This window comes from Artemia sp. Qi Xiang Cuo, chromosome 4 (genome assembly GCF_049724085.1).
Source record: "Artemia sp. Qi Xiang Cuo chromosome 4, ASM4972408v1, whole genome shotgun sequence".
Lineage (NCBI taxonomy): Eukaryota > Metazoa > Arthropoda > Branchiopoda > Anostraca > Artemiidae > Artemia > Artemia sp. Qi Xiang Cuo.
The window spans coordinates 66882954-66904019 of record NC_142797.1 but is presented as its reverse complement, the minus strand read 5'-3'; the positions used below and the strand labels follow the sequence as shown (position 1 = coordinate 66904019).

General features: G+C 35.6%; 1 protein-coding gene across 3 annotated transcripts in view; it reads right to left on the bottom strand.

The window, feature by feature from the left end:
- Positions 1–706: 706 nt before the first annotated feature.
- LOC148953345 (kynurenine/alpha-aminoadipate aminotransferase, mitochondrial) overlaps positions 707–21066 on the bottom strand; it is a 127658-nt gene continuing 107298 nt past the window's right edge. For all 3 annotated transcript variants that reach the window (XM_089088499.1, XM_089088497.1, XM_089088498.1), the window contains exons 6-10: positions 17890–18033; positions 15543–15722; positions 11734–11860; positions 7006–7214; positions 707–958 (exon numbers count right to left, since the gene is read on the bottom strand). In XM_089088499.1, the coding sequence (XP_088944625.1) occupies positions 896–958; positions 7006–7214; positions 11734–11860; positions 15543–15722; positions 17890–18033 (723 nt within the window). In that variant the 3' untranslated portion in view covers positions 707–895. The remainder of the gene's footprint in view (positions 959–7005; positions 7215–11733; positions 11861–15542; positions 15723–17889; positions 18034–21066) is intronic.

The following is a 21066-nucleotide window of genomic DNA, read 5'->3' as shown; positions in this document are numbered from 1 at the left end:
CGTAATAATTTCTGTTTGTTTCGTTTTTAATGTTGCTCCTTACTTTCAGTTGAAAAACTTATTTTTTAATTTCATTTACCATAAAGAACTAGTACTTCTAAGTTCAAGTCTTTCCCAATTCTTATAAAATCAAGTCCATTTCCTAAATATTAATCTTTACCAAATTTAGAACAATAAAAAGCTGAGGGTAAAAAAAGAAATATTGTTCTGGACAACATTGATCACAACGTATGTGCTCTTGATTGTAGAAACACCTCTCATGACATGGGCATAATTGCTGCTGTAACCCTAGGGCTAATATTCTTCTTAAAAAGTATGCATAGGCATGAGGTTGCAGCTGAAGAAATAAATATAACTGGAAAAATCTTAGTTGTCCATAGAAAGTCAAACAATTCTGTCCTTTTCATAATGAATTATGATCTTCTTCATTCAGGATCAAAAGAAGATGAGATTTAAAACTTACATAGTCTATCGCTCATGCTGCGGCACCTCTAAAAACCTAAGCCATGTTGGGTTGAAACAATGCAATCAGTAATGGTCAGTGGCCATCCTACTAAAGCCAACATTTTCTTTCTTCCTATGATTTACCTTGCTTCAAGCAACAAGAATTGTATCCTTTCTACACTGACATTCATTGCCCAACAGGATTTAAAACTAGGAGTTTTAAAATTACCTAAAATTAAAACTAGGAGTATTTAACCATCACACAGATTAATATTTTAAACAAATTAAAATTTAAAAAACAAAGCTCATTGTTACTTCATGGTTAAAATGGGAAAAAAAACAAATAAATAAGAAAAGTGAATTTAACTCGAGATACAATGGACTGACCGCCAACGATTGTCAAACTTCACCGTAAATATTACTAAATAAAAGCCTCACTGTTCACTCGGTTTTAAGTGCATTTTCTTTGTAGCTGTATCTCTTCTCGAATCAACTCAGCAAGCTTTGCAAAACCCTAAAAAAGTACATAAAATTTTTAAATTTAACAAAAAAAAAATAACAAACATGACTTTAATATAACTTGAACAAGTAAATCTACCACAATACTAATTAATGGGTTTTAAAAAATAATCATTTCAAGAAACAATAAATTACACCAAAGTTAAGAACGATGTGGGCACAATGTATCTTTTTTTTCTTTTTTTTTTGGACCAAGGCACTTTGTATCGACGGAGTTGCCGTAGAAACTTCGATAAGGGCTCGTTCAATTAGAAATTGAAAGGGGTAATGCCCCTTTTAATAGTCGAAAGTGATTGGAGGGAAATTAACGCCTCTTCCACGCCCACCATTTCCCCAAACACATTTGAGAATGCCATTTTGTTCAAAATAGTTGAAAGATCCGGAAATTATGTCTTTGAGGATGGCAAAACCCCCAACAGGCCTCAGGGCAAGGATTGTAAGTTATACCCTGGGGACATATAAGGTTTTAATAGAAAGCATTGTCGTAAAAACTTCATAAAGGGCTCATTAAATTGGAAATTAAAAGGCTTAGTGCCATTTTTAATATTCAAAAGTGATTGGAGGGCAACTAACCCCCTCTCACGCCCAACATTTCCCCAAACACATCCAATCAAAATTTTGAGATAGGCATTTTATTCAACGTAGCTAAAAGGTCCGGGAATTAAGTCGTTGAGGATGACACTCCCCCCACAGCCTTCAGGGCAAGGGCTGTAAGTTATGCCCTGTGGGCACATAAAGTTTTTTATAGAAAGCGTTGTCGTAGAAACTTCAAAAAGGGTTCATTCGATTGGAAACTGAAAGTGCTAGTGTCCTTTTTAATAGTCAAAAGTGATTATAGGGCAACTGGCGCCCCTCTTAGAAACTTCAAAACGGCTCGTTCAACTGGGAATTGAGAGGGCTAGTGCCCTTATTAATAGCAAAAAGAGATCGGAGGGCGAATACCCCCCCCCCCGCGCTCATTATATCCCAAAACCCTTCCGATCAACATTTTGATATAGCCATTTTGTTGAACGTAGTTGAAGGGTCCAGGAACTACGTCTTTGAGCATGACGAACCCCCCCCCCCCCAAAGCCCTTAGGAATGAGGTTGCAAGTTATGCCCTGGGGGCATATAATGTTTTTATAGAAAGCGTTGTCGTAAAAACTTCAAAAAGGGCTCATTCGATTGGAAATTGAGAGGGCTATTGCCCTTTTTAATATTCAAAAGTAATTGGAGGGAGACCCCCCCCCCCCACACACACCCAGTTAAAGGTTTTAAAGGTTTGAGCAAAAAACTTTATTGTGTTGTTCAAGTATAAATATATTCTTCTTTTTTTTATAGATTTCCATTTATACATTGATTGTGAGGAGATGAATGGTATCATTATAGACATTCGCTTTTGTTTATTGCGTTAAATATGCCAGTACATGGAAGTTTTATTTAATATGTGAGTTTGATTCCTACTTATTTATTTGTATCTTTTTTTTTCTTCTTTTCTATTTTTTCTCTCTTCTTGTGTTTAGTTTGTTGTATTTCGATGTAAGTTATTTTTTCTTAAAAGAACATTTTTTTTTCTCTTTTTTTTTTCGTTGAGAAAGGCTCCCGGACTTATTCATAATTGAAGCTCCCAATCGAAGCTAATAGTATTATTCATATATACTACTTTTTCATATATTTCATATAAGTATAATTAGTTCAAATCTAACATTTTACCAATATCTCTCGACATAAAACCGGTTGCTTTGAACGCCACTCATAAGCTACAATTATAGTACAGGAATAATAAGGTTTGGGCAAATTTAAATTGTACATTCTGACCGGGCAACACGGGTCAAGAGACAATCGAGGTGATCTCGGAGGTGCAATATCTTAATGTTTAGAGTGAATTTCCGGAAAGCCTTAATCATATAACGATATAGACCCCTTTTAAAGGCAAAAAGGAACATCACCGCCATCGAAGTCCCGAGTAAAACCAAAACGTCCATGGAATAGAGAGAAACCAAAGCATCAGTTTCAAATATAAAATTGGCAGCGGATATTGACAATTGGATTAAGATATTGGCAATTTAGTATAATTAACATATGATTGGCATGTTTTTTCTAAATCCTCCCTCCTTGCCCAAAGCCCCTCCTCCCTATTAGTGCATGCCTGAAATGTGTTTTTTTGCTACGTTCATAATTAAAATATATATTTTTTTTAAATATAAGTTTTTTTTTAATTAAGTGTTTATTTTGTTGTTATTTATTCACTGCTTTATTAAAATTAAAACCCGTGTTTCTTGCTTAATTTTTTGTAAATCGAAAAGCAGTGTGTTCTAAGAAATTCTTCATTGTGCATAAATTCTTCATTAGCAGTAGTGGCATTAGGAGCAGTATGCAAATAACACCTTTTTTTCAACATCCCCTTCAACACCGATGAAATTTTTAACTTAATGCCATCAACCGGTCCTGAAGCATTGCTGATATGTCCTCTTGACATCTTACATGAGCATAGTGTATTTCGATTTATTTCAATACAGTTACAATATTGCCCAAAATTTTCGCCTTAGTACCCTTAGGTTTATTAGTTGTAGTAGTAGCACTAGTAAATATAGCAGTAGCAGTAAGAGTACAGTTAATAGTACCCATAGTAATAGTAGCAGTAGTTGTAGGAGTAGAAGCATTAGTATTATGATTCAGACTTTGCATTTTTGTTAGTTCAACGCCCCCCTAAGCAAGTTTTCTAAGTTTTAAGTTCTCAACGAAACTGTTCCTAGGGTATTGCTAATGTGCACTTATGACAACCTGAGTATGGATGGCCGGTAGTCATCTGTACAACATAAATATTGTCTGAAAATTTCACCTTGATACCTTCATAGGTTGTGGACTTTGAGCTACCCAAAAGACACTATGTGTATTCATTTAATGCTGCTTCTACGGTTACTGTAACTAACGACACTAATGGCATTAAGTTGAAACTTTTAGGGAACGTTTAGGAAGAGTTTTAATTAAACGAAAAACCTATATGCATGCACGTATTAAAAGGGCATATAAGCACTATAGGCATATAAGGACATGTGCATCGATGCTCTATCATAGCTAGTAATATCAACGATATTTTAAAGGAGCTATTTTGATTGATAATTAAAAGCTCTAGTGCACTCTTAAGAGTCAAAAGTGATTGGAGGGTAATGAGCCCTCCTCTTTAGCTCATAATTTTCCTGGCACTTCCAATCAATACTTTAAGACATTTATTTTGTTCAGCATAGCTGAATGGTCTAGTGACTATATCTATAGGGTTATTGGGTAGGTCAACTCCCCACAGTTATGCAATTTGCCCACTATGCTTTAAAAGTAAATGTGGCTTTAAAATTATATCCAAACACACTGTGTGTATGCTGATTGCCAATAAGACATCTCAGCAATTTCCCAAGAACGACTGAGGTTGTTAAGTTCAAACTTTCAGGGCTACTTCTATTACCACTTCTACTCTTAAAAGTTTAACAAATCAAAAGAGTGTAACTGTATCCAGGCTGTAAAAGAGCATTAATATAAATTTTTGGGAATGGTATTCTCTTTTATTTATCAGGTTAACTAGAAGATGTATATGACTAAATTAAACACTACTATTTGTGTCATGATTTTCAAAAGAGTTTATGTTGTTAGAAATAGCTGAAACAGTTTCTCCAGCATACAAATAGCAGACCAAACCATAAATTCTTAAAGAAAAACCGGAGAGATTCAAACTATTACTTTATTTTTCCCTGAAAAAGACGATGTCAATATAAAACGGTTGCCTTTTTGGTTGCCTGGTAATACAAGCTAGACTCTCAGCCGGACATACCTTATTGTAGTTGTATTTAGTTTGTAAATAAAAGAACCTGAAAAAAAACGAACAGAAATTAACTAAAAAACTTTTCCACAAAATTGGTTTTTCGAAAAAAAAGTAAAGAACATCATTAAACCAAAAATGAATAAAAGTAAAATCAAATAATCTACCAAGCATACAGCTTCCATAAATCAGCATTGATAAATAAACGCAACCCAAGACGAACAGAAATTACAATAAATTACACAGTCAAACTCAAAACGAGCAGAAATATAAAATACAAAACGAGCCTGAATATAATTTTTACTTTACTGAAAAAAAAATTCAAATGAATGTACATTGTCAGTTTGATAAACATACGCTGATATTTATTCCTTAAAATCTGAACTAATTTTTGATTTCTTAAAGTAATAAATGTGAAAACATTTAAAAGAATTTTTTTTTCAGAAAATTACAAATTATATTCTAGCTTTTAGAAAGCAGAGGGGTTTTGAACCCTGCTCATGTTAATTTCTGCGCGTTTCGAGTTAGACTCTGTTATTTATTATAGTCTTTATCACACATATTATCAACACAGGGAAATTTTGCCTCCTCGTAAGATCCCTCTCTCCAGGGGAATGCCTTTTGACAGATTAGTGACATTTTTTGTTGTTAAATTTAATTTTTCATGCTTCGGGTGTGGACTAATGGTGTCCGAAGATATAATCGAAACCAAAAAAAAATCCCAAATAACACGGTTGCCAAAACTTCAGACATTATCGTAGACAGAAGAAACGATCAAAGGTGCACATGTTCTGAGCCTCAGAAAGGCTGTTCTTCCAAGAGGAGAAGGAGGGCACAGAAAAGTATATTTGTGTACATTTTGAAGGTTATACAGTAAGAATGTTTTACTTTATATTACTCTAAGTAAAAGTATCTACTCAAGGTATTTATAAAAAAAATTTTGTCTGATTCCTTTGGTACTGGGCAACCAAATGAGGTTACCGTTCACTCAAAACCTTTTTGTAGTTGTATAATAAAGCAAACATTAAAGCCCATTTGGAGGAGCAGCAAATATTCTTTACGACTGAAGTTACGTTTCTTCAATAGCAACGTGCTCTCCATACTCTTCTACGCTAGTGAGTGCTGGAAAATGAATCAGCAGCTTGAAAACAGAATTTTTTCATTCGAAAATATGTGCCTAAGGAAAATTTTAAGTAGAAGTTGGCAATAGAAGGTTAGTAACTTTGAAACTCGTAATAGAACTGGCCAGCCTCTCATTACTGCTGTTCTAAGGAAGAAGAGGTGGAAATGTTTAGGACATGTACTATGCATGAAAGAAGGCCACCTTCCTCGAACACCCTACGACTGGAAATCAGGCGCCAGATGAAGACAGTGTCATCCAAAGAGCCCTTTGCAGCTAACTTTTGACCGAGATCTGAGGATGGCCGGTACTTCATATGTACCTGAATGGGAAGATGCTACCGCTGCAGTATCGTTTCGGGACGAGTGAAGAGGCTTCGTCGATGCCCTATGCGACACTAATGGCGCCGGAGGAACTAAGGTCTACGGTAATCATAAAAAAGTCTATTTAAGATTTATAATCCCTGTCAAGTTTTTTATGTTATTTTTCTACATTCCTACGGTAATAGTATTTCAACATAAGACGGAAATTTTGCTATCATTCAACAGTTGAAATTTACTTTTATCCATCCGCCGAATTACACTTTTGCTTCGCAATTTTTTTTTCTAGATTAGAAAGTACGTTGAAAATATGTCAGAAATATGCAAAAATTTGACAATTTTCTTATCTTTAAAGCAAGTTTGGATCATTCTCTAAGAAAATGTCAAAGTAATATCATAATTCTGGGTCTGTGAATCGATAAATGAGAAAGCGATGAGTACAATTATATTAGTGCTTGCCCTTTCCGTGCAAGTAGCAGCTATAGCACTGCTTCTGCGTTCTCATTATTACCGGCATTTCACCGAATGTCCTTAAGAGAAAACTGGGCTTTCAAAGATATACTCTAAAAATAACGTTCGTAAATGCATGAACTTTAACATGAAACCTAAATCGTTTAGTTTTGATAACGTTAACTTATGGGGAGATCTTTCAGAGACCCAAATTTTCTTTCGGGGGAATTGTGGGGAACCCTGAAAAATTAGGGGATAGCAGAAGCACTGAGCTTGTTGCAGAATCTAGAAAAAATAAACTTTAACTATGAGATTTTTCTGTCAAATATTGGCAATCATCTTTTAATAGCAAAAACACTTACAATGTCCATTTTTCCCGGGGAAGCTAAAGAGAAAGCAGCTCTCATGAAAGGCGATGCTTTATTCGGATCCGTCATGAATGCCTGTCCTGGCAATAAAATGATATCTTTTGGTAAGGCACGTTCCATGATCATACCTTTTGTGTCTTCAACATGCAGACATTTCATCCAAAGAAACATACCCCCGGAAGGCATATGCCACTCTACTAAACCTGCAACACAAATACGATTATTTACCATTTTCTCTCTTACTCAATTTATATTTGAGAGCAATAAGCAACTTAAAACGTAACAAAAAATACATAATAGGGCGTGCGTGTAACTAAGCCCCTCGTACTTGAGCCCTCGTGCACCTGACCCCAGGGGCAACTAAACCCCCCGTTTAACTGAACCCCCGTGTAACTGAACCCTGTGCAATTGAAACATCGCGTAACTGAAACCCGTGCAACTAAGCCCCATTTAACAGAACCCTGTTGCAACTGAAGTCCCGTGCAACTCAACACCAATTCACCGAACCCTCGTACAGCTCAGCCACCGTTTAAGTTCACCAACGCGCAACTGAACTCCATTTAACTGAACTCTCGTGCATCTATATCCCCATGCAACTCAAGCTCATTAAATTGAACCATCGCTCAATTGATCCCCCATTTATATCAACCCTCATTTAAATAAACTGCTGTTTCACTGAACTAAACCTTTTTGCACGTATGCATATCCAATATTTATGCTGTGATGACCAGGTTATGATCTCTGTTCCAGTGCTTGATCAAATATTTTAATTATTTTGTTTCGAAATGTGTGAATGGAGAAGAGGAAGGTCGTTGAATTTGAAACTTAGCTCTAAGATTAGAAACAGCTTTTTCTCTGGTCAGGCAAATTTGATGGGAGAAATAAAACACACATTCCGAGAACCTCAGATACCCATTCCAGCGTCTCTGCGATGTTGCACTTACCAGACAGTTCTGGGGAAAAAGAGAAGACACGTCCGAGTACCAAGCACTTTTTCGTAATTTCCAAGAATTTGTTTGGTAACTAGTTTTAGTGATGAAATGAAAATAAATAGCCTGTATCATTAACGAATCAGCTAAGTACTTGAATGATTTTTTTAATTCGGTAGTTTTTTCAAAACCCTTTTTTGTTTGTTTTCTACTTGTAAAGATGACGGTTTTTCAACTGTAAAGATAAAGGGTTTCCCCCCTCTTTTCCTTAAACACCAATTTAAAGGTTTTCCATCAAGGAAATTTCAGTGGTAGACCTTTTATGGTTTCAAGCTTGTCCATAAATGACACTAAAATCGCACGTTGGTGCCAAAAGGCATTTTATGACAGTATTGTCATGATGAAATATAAAAATCGAGGAAGTGTAAATATTAGATTTCAAAATGACACTAGACAGCTCTCGACAATATTCTAGTGGAGAAATAAAACAGAAAAAGCAAGACTTCAGCGTTTGTAGCTCTTTTAAAAACTTCCCATATTTGTTTCTGCAATAAATTTTTACAATCAAATGAATTTAAATTTTTCTGGATAAGCATTCACTTCTGAATAAGCATTAACGGTAAGTTTTTTTGCGGGATGGTGTTTTTAACATTTTTTTTTTTTTAAGATTTTGGCTACTATCGGGCCTGATTTTTTTCAGTACTAGAGTTATTGCTGCACTTTTGACCTTCAAATTTGTTTGGGCAAAGGGTTTGAAAACTTTCGCTAATTTTCAAATACATAGGACAAAAGAGCAAAATGTTTTTTTAAAGGGGGAGGGTAGTTTTGCATCGAAGCGGTATCAAATAAGAAAAAAAAACACAAAAGAACTATCCAACAAATAAAGACCATTTCATTCGAGTCAGCTTTTGTCAGCTCCGACAAAACGGGCTGAATTACATTTTCTAATTATATTGATGAAATGAGAAGGGACGATCTGAATGCGATTGATTTGGAGGCGGGTTACTCACATGGGTTTGGGTTAAACAGGGGTTGAGTCAAATAAGCATTGCGTCAAACGAGGGTTGAATTGCACGGAACTTGAGTTGAATGGGGGTTGAAAAAAATAGGGCGGGGGTTCGAATTACATGGAGGTCAAGTTGAATGAGGGTTGAGCTTAGTGGTGTTGAGTTGCACGGATTTTAGTTCAATGAATGTTTAGTTACATTGGGGTTCAGTTAAATGGGAGTTCAATTAAATAGAGAATGGATTTTACGGGGTTTCAGTTAAACGGGGTTTGAGTTGCATAAGGATCCAATTGAATCGGATTGAGTTGCATGGGATTTGATTAAACAAGGGTACAGTTGCACGGAGGTTGATTTGTATGAGGGTACAGTTGAACGGGGTTCAGTTACACGGGGGTCCAGTTACACGAAGGTTTAGTTGCAATGGAACGCCATGATAGTATTGCAATGACATTATACATTTTATAAAAGGCGTGGCACTGACATTATTCTTTACGGAGCCTCAGTTACACCTGGAGTCAGATGTGCAAGGGTTTTCGTTACACAGGGTTCGGTTACACAAGGGTTCAGTTGCAAGGGAACCACATGATAGCATTGCAATGACGTTATACATTGTATAAAAGGCGGAGTACTCAGACAATATTTTTGTAAGGATGCTCCCGGAGGCTCATTTACACCTGGAGTCAGATGTACGAGGTTTCTGTAACACGGAGTTCAGTTACACAAGGGTTCAGTTGCAACAGAACCCCATGATAGTATTACAATGACGTTATACATTGTACAAAAGGTGTTGCATTGAGACAATATTTTTTATTTGTATAAAACATGTCTAGAAGACGACCCATAAAAAGATACCAAGTTAATGGCTTATAAGCTTCCTTCGGGTGAATAAAATTTTGGATAAGAAAATTTTACTACTACGGAGGGCGGCATCAGGATTTTAGATACGCCTAGGTTGGGCATTTTCCAAAGTCGGTTGGAAACTTGAGAGTGGTCAAAAATGACGAAAATGCTTTAGAGGGTCAAAAATGACAAAAGCAACACTCTTGTTTGGGGTAATTTCTGTTTGCTTATATTTTATTTATTCCTCCCTAGTAAAAAAATGTAAAGAATACAGCACTGGACTTTACAGTCCCTAACGGTAGTTCTGATCTCAGTTTCATGGCCCTACAGCCAGGAATTACAATGGGGAGTCGGAGCCCAGCCACCCTGTGCTTTCGCACACCCTTCCAGTTTACCTTCCCCCAGACTTCTCCAGATACCCATTTACAGCTGTGTTGACTCGGGCTGAGCTTATAGTCACGCCACTGATCCCCGTTCATACCCCCCGTTCCATGTGCTATTTTTAATTGTCAAATGATATGTTCACTGTAATTTCTGCTCGTTCTAAGTTTGATTTACTATACAATACAGCTTTATTTCTGCTCATTTTCCGTTTAAAAATAGGTCAAGAGTAATTCAACCGACTGTTTACTTTCTTTGAATTTTTCTTTAAACGTTCAGTTTTGTATGTAAAAGTGGATTTCATAATAGATCCATAATAAATAAGTATAATGAAAAAAATATATAATTTAGGTAAATAAAATCAATAGTCAATTGAATTTTAAAATACTCATTTTTATTCATCCATAGTACGTAAAATGCGTTATTTTCTATACTGACAATTAATTTCAATTCATATAATTAACAATGAATTGAACTTAAAAAATGATCATAGTCTACAGTCTCATTGATGTTAGAACGAAACATCATTTCCAGCTGAAAATAAATACATCGATCCCTTCTAGCAGCAGTACATCTTGTCGACACCAGATCGATTTTTCTTATCAGTACAATTTTTCTTGTAAAGTTCTTTTACTTTTTTTTTCACGTCTAAATCTTTTCTACACTAAATCACTAGTTATTTTTCGATTAGCCTCTAATCATTAATTTAGCCCTTTTTTAGACTGCTCATATTCGTTTTTTCTATTACATTTACTTCTAGCTTCTTAGTGAGCACAAGATCTACTTTAAAACATCTATTTTAACTATTGATTAGTATATTTGAACACAAAACTAAACAAATTAATTTTTTGATTTATATTTAAATAGTAAAGCGCTTAATAACTAAATTAATGAATTAACAATATGCAATAATTATACATCTATTCATATGTTAATAGTTTACATAAAGCCTGTTTCAAAAGATCTTTTTATTTATTTGTGTTTAGTTACTATGTAGTATATCTCGAAAAAAAACTAAACCATTAGTTTTGGAGTGAAATAGTATTTTCTTCCTTCAACAGCCAAAAGTGGCCTATTTGGAGCTACATCTTATTTACACGAGCAAATCACACAACGTTTTTTTTGTTAAGACGACATTTTGCAAAATTTTATTAAGACTGGTTAAAATAGGATCAAAATCATTTCTAATTAAAGTGCACAAACGACATATTCTAGTCATGAGTTTGGTTTAGCAGCTTTTAAGATTTATTCTACAGATGACGGGTGCGTATGCAGGATCTCAGCTAGGAGGCAATACAACTTTTTGTGAGAGGGCAGGTGTGTGTGTGGCTAAAACAGTCATTAGCCTCGAGACTAATGTTGCAGGGCAAGTTGAAATTGTATCTCATTGCAGAATTGTTATCAGTCTAAATTAGTTGTTACAACTGTAAGGCTCCCTTTTGAAACGGGTCTAGTTTATAGTGAGTGACGGGAACAAATTCTCATGCGAATATATCGAATGTGTTTGATTATCTTTCAAATGATCTATTATCTTCCGAATTACCTATTAAAAGACAAATGCATACCTTTTAGATGCTTCTCGGCAGCTGCTACCATATGGTCCCTTTGTTTTTCATAAAACGCAGATACCTTAGAGGAATGGCTCAAAAATCCATCTATTTTCCATTTGTCGAACAGTTGAGAAACAAGTACCTAGAAAACGAATCTTCAATATTCATTTTCTAATTGTCACAATCAAGGGTGATTACCTAAGGCCTGTTCAAAATAAATCCTTCCCCTCACCCTGGAAATGTTGAATTATGGTCTAAAATATATTCGATAACTTTCATAACTTCTTTTATTCTCGAGTCTTCTTGCACAATTTTGCACGTGGTAAAGCTAGATCGATTAAAGCGGTGCCGGACCAATATTCCCAGATCTTGTTTTTTTCTCCTTATTTTTTACATTCAAAGTTTCGTTGTAAAAATTTTTCAAATAGATTAATGATGATTTTCTTCATTATTATCAATATACTGATAATAATGAATATAATTATCAGTCAGTGCACATGCTTGTTTCTGAGCTGTAATGAAAGTACCTATTTTGCTAGTGAACCCTTCTTATTTACTTAAAATTGCAATTAACATATTCAAAGACAGAAAAAGAATAAGCTACCGTAAAAAAAAAAAGAAAGGACGATGACAAAAAAAACATGTGGTTGACGGGATGATAAAATGACGCCTTTCGACTTCTGGCCTTTTATATAGCCAGATAGAGATGGTCGAGGATGGTAGAGAATGGCTTAAAAATCCATCTATTTTCCATTTGTCAAACAGCTGAGAAACAAGTACCTAGAAAGCAAATCTTTAATATTTATTTTCAACAATTAAATAAATTTAGTTCTTTAAATCTCGTTAATTTTAATTTCAGCAATGCTAAGACCAGAGTTAAAACGCGACCTCCCCTGGTTCGAGATCTGTTCCTCTAACAATATCAGCCATAGGCTACAGAATCGAAGTTCAAAAATATGCGGGCTGGGGTGCTTCGAAGCTTACGAATAAGGTTTCTAAACCATATTGGCTTACCTTTGATGATAAGAATGGAGCAGGAAATGCAACATGAAAGAGAAGAGTTCCTCGCCAGAAATGCAATCATACCAGCGATGCCTCGCAATTTGAAGACGTTTCGTGTGGCAGACGTCCATCACATGTAAAAGGTGGAACTGACGAAACGTGAATGGCAGAACAGAGCCAATACATTTGTTAAAAGTAAATATTTTTGTAGCTTGAGTCTTGAAAGGAATTCTTCAGATTTTGTTGAGCCCCGTTACGACAGAAAAACCCTTCAAGTTGGGCCAATGTTTGTTTCTTTTTTTTTCTTCTTTTTTTTCAGCTGAGCCATCGTTCCACTGTGTCATTTTAAGATACAGAATATTGCTGACATTTTTGACGTAGGCTCTATCGGGTGCTCCTACACTTGGAACCAGCAATGCACTTGGTGCTCAATCACAAAATTATTTCTCCTCAGTCACCTTTTCTACCCTCCCATACTGGACTTCCAAAGCAAGTCTGAACTGGTTAGCAGCTTCAGCAAAAAACAAAGTTTCATTAGGACAGTTGGCATCCTTAAGCATACGAGGACAAAAATCGGAGGGAAAAACAACCTTTGTGTTGTTCATCTATGACATAATTCACGACATATTCAAGCAGTTCTGGGACTGTTGTATTTCCTTTTTTTGACGACAGGTAAAAAACCGTTGTTTTTCTTGTGGACAAAAAATAATAAATTCAAAGGCACAAATCAGACACTGAAGGCACAAAGGCATAAATCAGACATTGAAGATCAAAATATCAATATGATGTCCATTGCCTGTCGACTTCAAAATGCTAAATCAAATGAAGATCAAATTAATTAGTTTACGCACTGTGAACATCCGAAGCTGAACAGCAGAAGGGTTCCAGACATATTTTTCATAAAAAGCATTTTTTTTTTATTTTTCATTAAGGCATTAGAGACCAAATAAAAGGCTTGATTAAAATACAGAAAGTACAATTCAACTCATAAATTTTAGGCACTATGCTTTCCTGACGCTAGATGGCACTACTAGGCATCAGACAATCAACTGCATTGCTTGCAAGTTTTCTTTTTGTTCTTTTTATTTTGCTAAATTTTAAGCAAAAACAACATTTAGTTTCTTTTTGGTTTGTTTGTTTTAGTAATTTTTTCCTTTTTCCATATATTTGGTAGCAGGGAATCAACTACAGCTATTACAAGACTTAAAATTGGGTCATAAAATGATGCTAATAATATTTCTACAAAGTTTCTTTGGTTGCTTCAAAGTTAAAGTTTCTAAGTTTACTTTTAGGTCAAAGTTTCTAGTCTTTTCAGGTTCCTTTACTGCCACACCAAGACTAACAAAATGTTTTGTATATTTCAAAATATACATAAAATGTATTTTACGATATATTTTACAACTTATAAATGTATTTTAGAAATGTCAAGCAGCAACTGAGCGAACTGACCAGTCATAACAAAATTCAGAAGAATAAAAAAAAACAAAAAAAAACAAAAAAAAACAGGAGTTTAGACCAGTAGAAATGACAAAGCGCGGATATTTCGCCAGTGAAATTAACTAAAGTGCATTCTGTTCAAAAAAAAAAATAAACATGTACAAACAATAAAACAACGAGGAATAATAGCAACGAAACAACAAGGAAAAAAATACAACAAAATAACGAGGAAATAAAACCAAAAATATGAAACCCCAAAAAACACAGAGGAACTAAAAGAAAGTTGAAAATAACAGCAAAATTAAGATTAAAAATCTGATTATACAATTAATTTCGGAACTTCTGTGCCTGAGGGGCAATTTGTTCGGCAACATTAACAAGACTAAATATATCAAGGCTAAGATCAAATACATATAAATAAGAAAATGCAATTAAAAACTCCAATTTAATTAACTAAAAATTTAATTAAATCTTTTTATGACCATGTCTCAACTATTCACCATTCCTCATATTTTCCATGCATACCATAAGCTCATCCGTAGCTATATATTCATGTCATCAGGATCTGAATATGTAAAATGTTCAAGCTTTGCTCCACATATGTCTATTTTTAATGCTTTTCCTAAATTGCTGCTAGATCATAACAAATACTACTAACAACTCAACGCAGCACAAAGCCACCTGAGGACAGCAAAGCGCAGAGCCACGTTAGTTTCTCGGTCTGAAAATAGCAAGGGTTACTTTTGAATATAAAGGCTGCCTAGATTTTTGTTTTACTAGATATTGGTATAAATGTAAGCGCAAATGGCGGATATTAAAACTGCACCCAAGCCTTAAATTCAACCAACTGGCTTGATCAGGGTTGCCATCCGGTTAAAAAAAACTAGATTTTGGCGATTTTTAGTGATTTTGTTCAATAATCTAGTGACTTATGTGCTGATTTAGTGATTTTTTATTAAGGCAATATAAACAAATTACCGAAAATAGTGATAAATCACTAGGGGCGGCAACCCTGGGCTTGCTTCATCCGTAACACTAACACACAGCAGTATAAAAATGACGAATGGGCAGCCACGTGGCAGCATATTCCCAATAACTCCAAAGTGAAACAAAATAGTTTTACACAATGTTGAATCAAAAAGCCATTTCAGAATTTTAAATCAATGACAAATAAAACACAATTAGCCTTTATTGTGTTGGAAATTTTGCACGTATCGAGCCCAAGTTTACCTGAGTGCTGGCCACTCCTGGAGCTAGAAGGACTTGCAATAGGCAGGTTTGGAACACTGTCTTCAGCGCTTTCAGGCGCGGTTTTTCCCTCTGTAATATAACTGATAGACCAAAATAATGCTTATTCAACTCTATGAAAAAAAGAGTAAGTCTACCTGTGAGAGTGTAGAGGCATGAAGAACAGAAACTTGCATATGAAGATTTATTCTTTCGACTAGCTCTTTTGGTCCAGTAACAAAACCCAGTCTCAAGCCAGAACTTAAAATCTTGGAGAAAGAGTCAAACCTTAAAACTCTACCGTCAGTATCCAATGACAAAAAACTTGGAGATTTTTCCTAGAAACAAAAAAAAATATATTAGCAGTAGAATGATAATGGTCAAATACAAATAGAGGCGTCTTTAGAACATAAGAAATTGACGGAAGTATCGTTTTTGTTTATTATCCTATGCAAGGAAAATAGGAAATTGGACAGAAAATTGTGCTTCGCTTTCACTGAAAGCGCTTTCGCTTTCACGTAGTGCGACTGAAACTGAATAAAACAAACAAATAAGAGCAGCTATATAGCGACAACTACTTTTTTTTTAGGAATCAGTTGGAGATTTTGAGATAAAATAGATACCCCGTTTGTATTTCTAAATATGCGATGGAAAAGTTACATATTCTTATGAATTGCCCGTATTATGAATCGTTGGATTTTCAGGTACTTTTCAAATCTTTATCCAGGCAGCCAAGGTGACGTTTGGGAAAACTAGATTTTCAATTGTTTTATCTGAAACGTTTTGTCTGGAATAATGACAGCAATACCTAAGCCTATAGAAACATACAATAAGGAACTGATCAGAAGCTACGCTTTGACTACCAACTAGTGCAACCGTTTCAAATAAGATTAAAAAAGAAAACATCTGCAACAAAAGCGAGAGTAAAAAAACGAAATGGTATTATGATTTTCGTAGGTAAAACCACGAGGCATCGGCTATTTTTTTTCAAAAAACAGCTTGAATTTTGAAAATAATAATCTGGGGTAGAAAAGTCAAATCCTTCCAACGAAATATAGGTAATTAAAATGTTTCGGGTCTCAACGTAGATTTTAAAACTATCGTTATGTAGTCTAAGTAGTGTTATCGAAAGGCATTTCCAAAAGTTATCTCTTGCAAAACAATGTTTTCTGCAATATTAACTGCAATAATCAGGCCTACGCCCAAAAAATAGAAGACTGAATAGAAGGTACCGTTTTCATATCCAATACTGCTACTGGTAGAGAGGTACGGATCATTGGCATTTTTAGCTGTTGCGTCTCCACGTACATATAAAAGCTATCTATAGATATTATAGACAGTACTTTTCAAGGCTAGATTTTTAGATTTTATTTAGCCCCAAAAATGCTGTGTGCAATAATGTCTGCAATAATTAAGCATAAGCCAAAGAAAATATAAAGCCGAATTGGGCAGCAGTTTTGCTACCAACTACTGCAATTGCTTCTGGCACAGAGTATTATTTTCGGAGGTTTAAAAAGCTCATTAAAGGCAAAGGACGCAAAGGCCCATTGTCTCCACCTCCAGACACCCCCCTCCCAAAAAAAGAGCATCAATGGTCGATGAGCTACTGGTACCCTCTCGGGCGCCATGCTTTTAGACAGGGCTTACCTATCCCAACAACAATTCACGCCAGCTTCCGCCAGACCGGCTTGGGCAGACAGAAGTCGTCGCTCGACAGTCAGAGCAGAGTCACCCACTACTCTTCAGCCATTAGAAAAAAACAGCACTTGATCCTCAGAGCTGATGCTAGCTAGAGAACTTCTTACTCCCACCTTATATTGCTCCTCAAGAGATCTTTTCTCGGACCAAAATCAGCAATTAACAAAACATCCGGGGGATCGACTCAAAGGCACAATTTTGACAGCCACCACCAGCTTTAGTCCATACAATCTTATCAGCTTATTCCAAAGAATACCTTACCTCATGATCAGACACTCAGCGGGAGAGTAACTCAAATAAGCAGTAGTTAGCGAGCAATAGCTGGTGACAACCGAGAGGGTTGTCACCTCTTCGCTCTAATACAGAGCAAGTACAGGCACAAATTTCTAACCGTTAAATTTTTCGGCGAATTTTTTTCCCCCAAGCTACATTTCTAAGGTTTTTTTGGCTTTATTTTAGAAAAAAATCTTTAGTATATGAAGGAGGGCAATTATTTGGAATAAAGTAAGTTTAAGCTGGGAATATCCAAATCATGACGATGAGTTGTTCATAATAGTCTACTGGAGGAGTCTTTGGACGTAACTTAGGCATTGCAGAAATTTTAGAACTATACTATCAGTATTCCTTCTAGTTAAATTTTTACAGGTAATCCCTTGTTTTCTTTCAATCCCTCTCTGGGATTTTCTAGAAGGAGTTAAGAAAATTTCCTTTTCTATCAGAGGTCCAAGCCAGAATTCACATAGCGACGTCACTTGGTCGTTTTGACACAACTTACCGTCTTCTCTCAAAATATAGCTTAAGACTTACCTCTCCAAACTGGAGAAAATAATAAGGATCATCCTCCAAAATCAACAGATCGTATTTTTGTGCTAACTGATAAATTTCATGCCTTCTTGGCGTTGATATAGATGTCCCCGTTGGATTTGCTCCATTCGGGTTTAAGTACAATATCTGCAAGCAAAAAAGGATCTTATTTTATTGTCGAAAGACCCTAATAAGGCCAGTTCTAACCTCGATAGAGGTGTTGCTGATACCATTTGTCCTATAGAGGTCTCTCCTTTCACCGTTTGTTTAACTTATTATGAGCAAGTTTTAGAGTTTTTGTAATTTGTACGGTCTAAATAACGACGAAGACGACAGTGCCTTTCCATCATACAAAAAGTAAAGGAAATAATTCAATGAGAAACTTTTTTTAAAGACAGTGAATAACAGATGACAACTAATTGAATATTTTGACCATATAGCTAATAGCAGTCTTAAACAAAACAAAAGTGGAATAAAGATAAAATTTTACTTACGAAAAAAATGAGGAAACCAAAAATTAAACCAGTAATATAAGCAATAATAAAGGAACCCTAGCTACATTAATCTGAATAAGTCTTTTACGAGATATTGAGGGTTTATCCTTAAGAATCAAGTAAATTCATGACTTTTATATTAATTGAAAAACCAACAGGCATATTAATCTATGCACCGACCTTGTTTAATTTTGTTGTAGCTTTCGGTATGCAAGGACGATAAATCGTATTTGATGGTTTACAAGAAATAGATACAACCCAACCCTGGTTTAACCCAACCCTATTTAAATAAACCCCCAATCAAATCAAAGCCATTCAGCTCAACCCTCCTTAAATCAACGATATACCTAGAAAATGTTGTTTTATACAACCCAACCCTGGTTTAACCCAACCCTATTTAACTAAACGCCCAGTCAAATCAAAGCCATTCAGCTCAACCCTCCTTAAATCAACGATATACCTAGAAAATGTTGTTTTATACAACCCAACCCTGGTTTAACCCAACCCTATTTGACTAAACCCCCAGTCAAATCAAAGCCATTCAGCTCAACCCTCCTTCAATCAGCGATATACCCAGAAAATGTTGTTTTATACAACCCAACCCTGGTTTAACTCATCCCTATTTAACTAAACCCCCAGTCAAATCAAAGCCATTCAGCCCAACCCTCCTTAAATCAACGATATACCTAGAAAATGTCTCATCCCGTTTTGTCGGAAGTGATGAAAGTTAACTCGAATGAAAAGTTTTTTTTTATGCTGCTTTAATGCAAAACTATACCTCCTCATCTCTTATAAAATACAGTAATTTATGCTATATGCATTTGAAATTAGCAAAATATTCCATGCCGGGGGCTCAAACACATTTGAATTTCATGTTTGCAGAAATGGGGTTGAATGAAGTCAAATAGGATTGGGTTAAAGGCGTTTGAGTTGCATGAGGGTTTAATTGTAAGGGGGTTGAGTTGAAAGGGAAATGGGTTGCATGGGAGTTGAATTAAATGGAGGTTGAGTTAAACGGAGTCAAGTTATCAATTTGTTGGTTGTCAATTTTATTTTCAGTGGGATTCCAATGACTACCAGACATAAGTTTTAAGTCGATAAAAAACCATTTCATCCCATTCTTTTAGAGGTGAGGGGTGCCTGCCCTCAGCCTAATTTTTTGTATATTAAGATCCCCTTAGCCCAAAAATTTACAGGTGTTATTCCAAGTTACTGTGAAAAAAAAATTGTCCAGGTTTTATGTTCTTACATCGTTTTTTTCTGGACTTAAGTGCTTTCCGTTATAAATCTCCAATTAATCGAAAAAAAAATTCTTAGCCTATTTTCAGGATTCATTTTCGAACCCTGAATAAAACTCCAACCTAAATTTTTGTGTTTGCATTAGGATCTCCTTGGCCAACAAATTTATAAGCGTTAGTTTCAAATGACTCGAGAAAAAAAAATTTGGCCCTTTTTCGGGCACCATTTCGCGGGAACAAAAATTTTTTTTTCGATTTCTCTTATGTATTGAAGTCTTCTTGGCCTAAGTATTTAAGGATATAAATTTTTAGCCAATCGAAAAAAAAAATTCGGACCTTTTTGGGCTACGTTTTTTGGGGAAAGGGGTTAGGTCCCAGTGCCCACTTTTTTTTACACACTGGGCTTTCCTTGGCCTAGGGAGTTACGGCTACAAGTAGCAAACTAAGTGACAAACAGCGTTTTGGCTCATTTCCAAGCACCTTAGACACCCTTCTTCCTAACAAATATTAAATAGAAATAAACAAGTTTTTTCAACTGAAAGTAAGGAGCAACATTAAAACTTGAAACGAACAGGAATGATTTTGTATATGAGGGGGTCCGCCCCCCCCCAGTCAATACCTCGCACTTTATGCTACAGTTCAAATTTTGTTCGAATCACAAATCCCTGAATCACAAAGGCCGTTAGAATATATAGTAATTAGAATATATAGCTCTTTTGAAAGTACTAAAAAAAACTTTAGCGTAAAGAGCGAGATATTGACTAGGGGGCGAACCCCTTCATATAACGTAATAATTTGTTCGTTTTAAGTTTTAATGTTGCTCCTTACTTTCAGTTGAAAGAACTTGTTTTTTTAATTAATTTCAGATCGTTTTTTAAATAATGCTGGGAAATCCTGCGCCCTCTTTATAGAAATGTCCCTTCCCCTAAGGAAACATCCTTGATGGAAAGATCCTCCCACGTAACCCCCTCCTCCGAGCCCCCCACCAGAAAAATCCCTCCTGAAAACATCTGTATACTTCCCAATAACCAATACCAGATGTAAACAATGGACAAAGTTCATAACTTGCAGCCCTTCCCCCGGGAACTATGGGGGACTAAGTCATCCTCAAAGACATATTTATTAGATCTTTCGACTATGCTGAACAAAATGACTATCTCAAAATTTTGATTGGGTGATTTTGGGAAAACAATGAGCGTGGGAGAGGGTCAAGTTGCCCTCCAATTTTTTTGGTCACTTAAAAAGGGCACTAGAACTTTTAATTTCCGTTCAAATGAGCCCTCCTACGATATTCTAGGACTACAGGATCGATACGATCACCCCTGGCAAAAAAAAGTACGCATCTGTGATCTTTCTTCTGGCAAAAAATACGAAACTCCACATTTTTCCAGATAGGAGCTTGAAACATCTACACTAGGGTTTTCTCTTACGTTGAATCTGATGGTTTG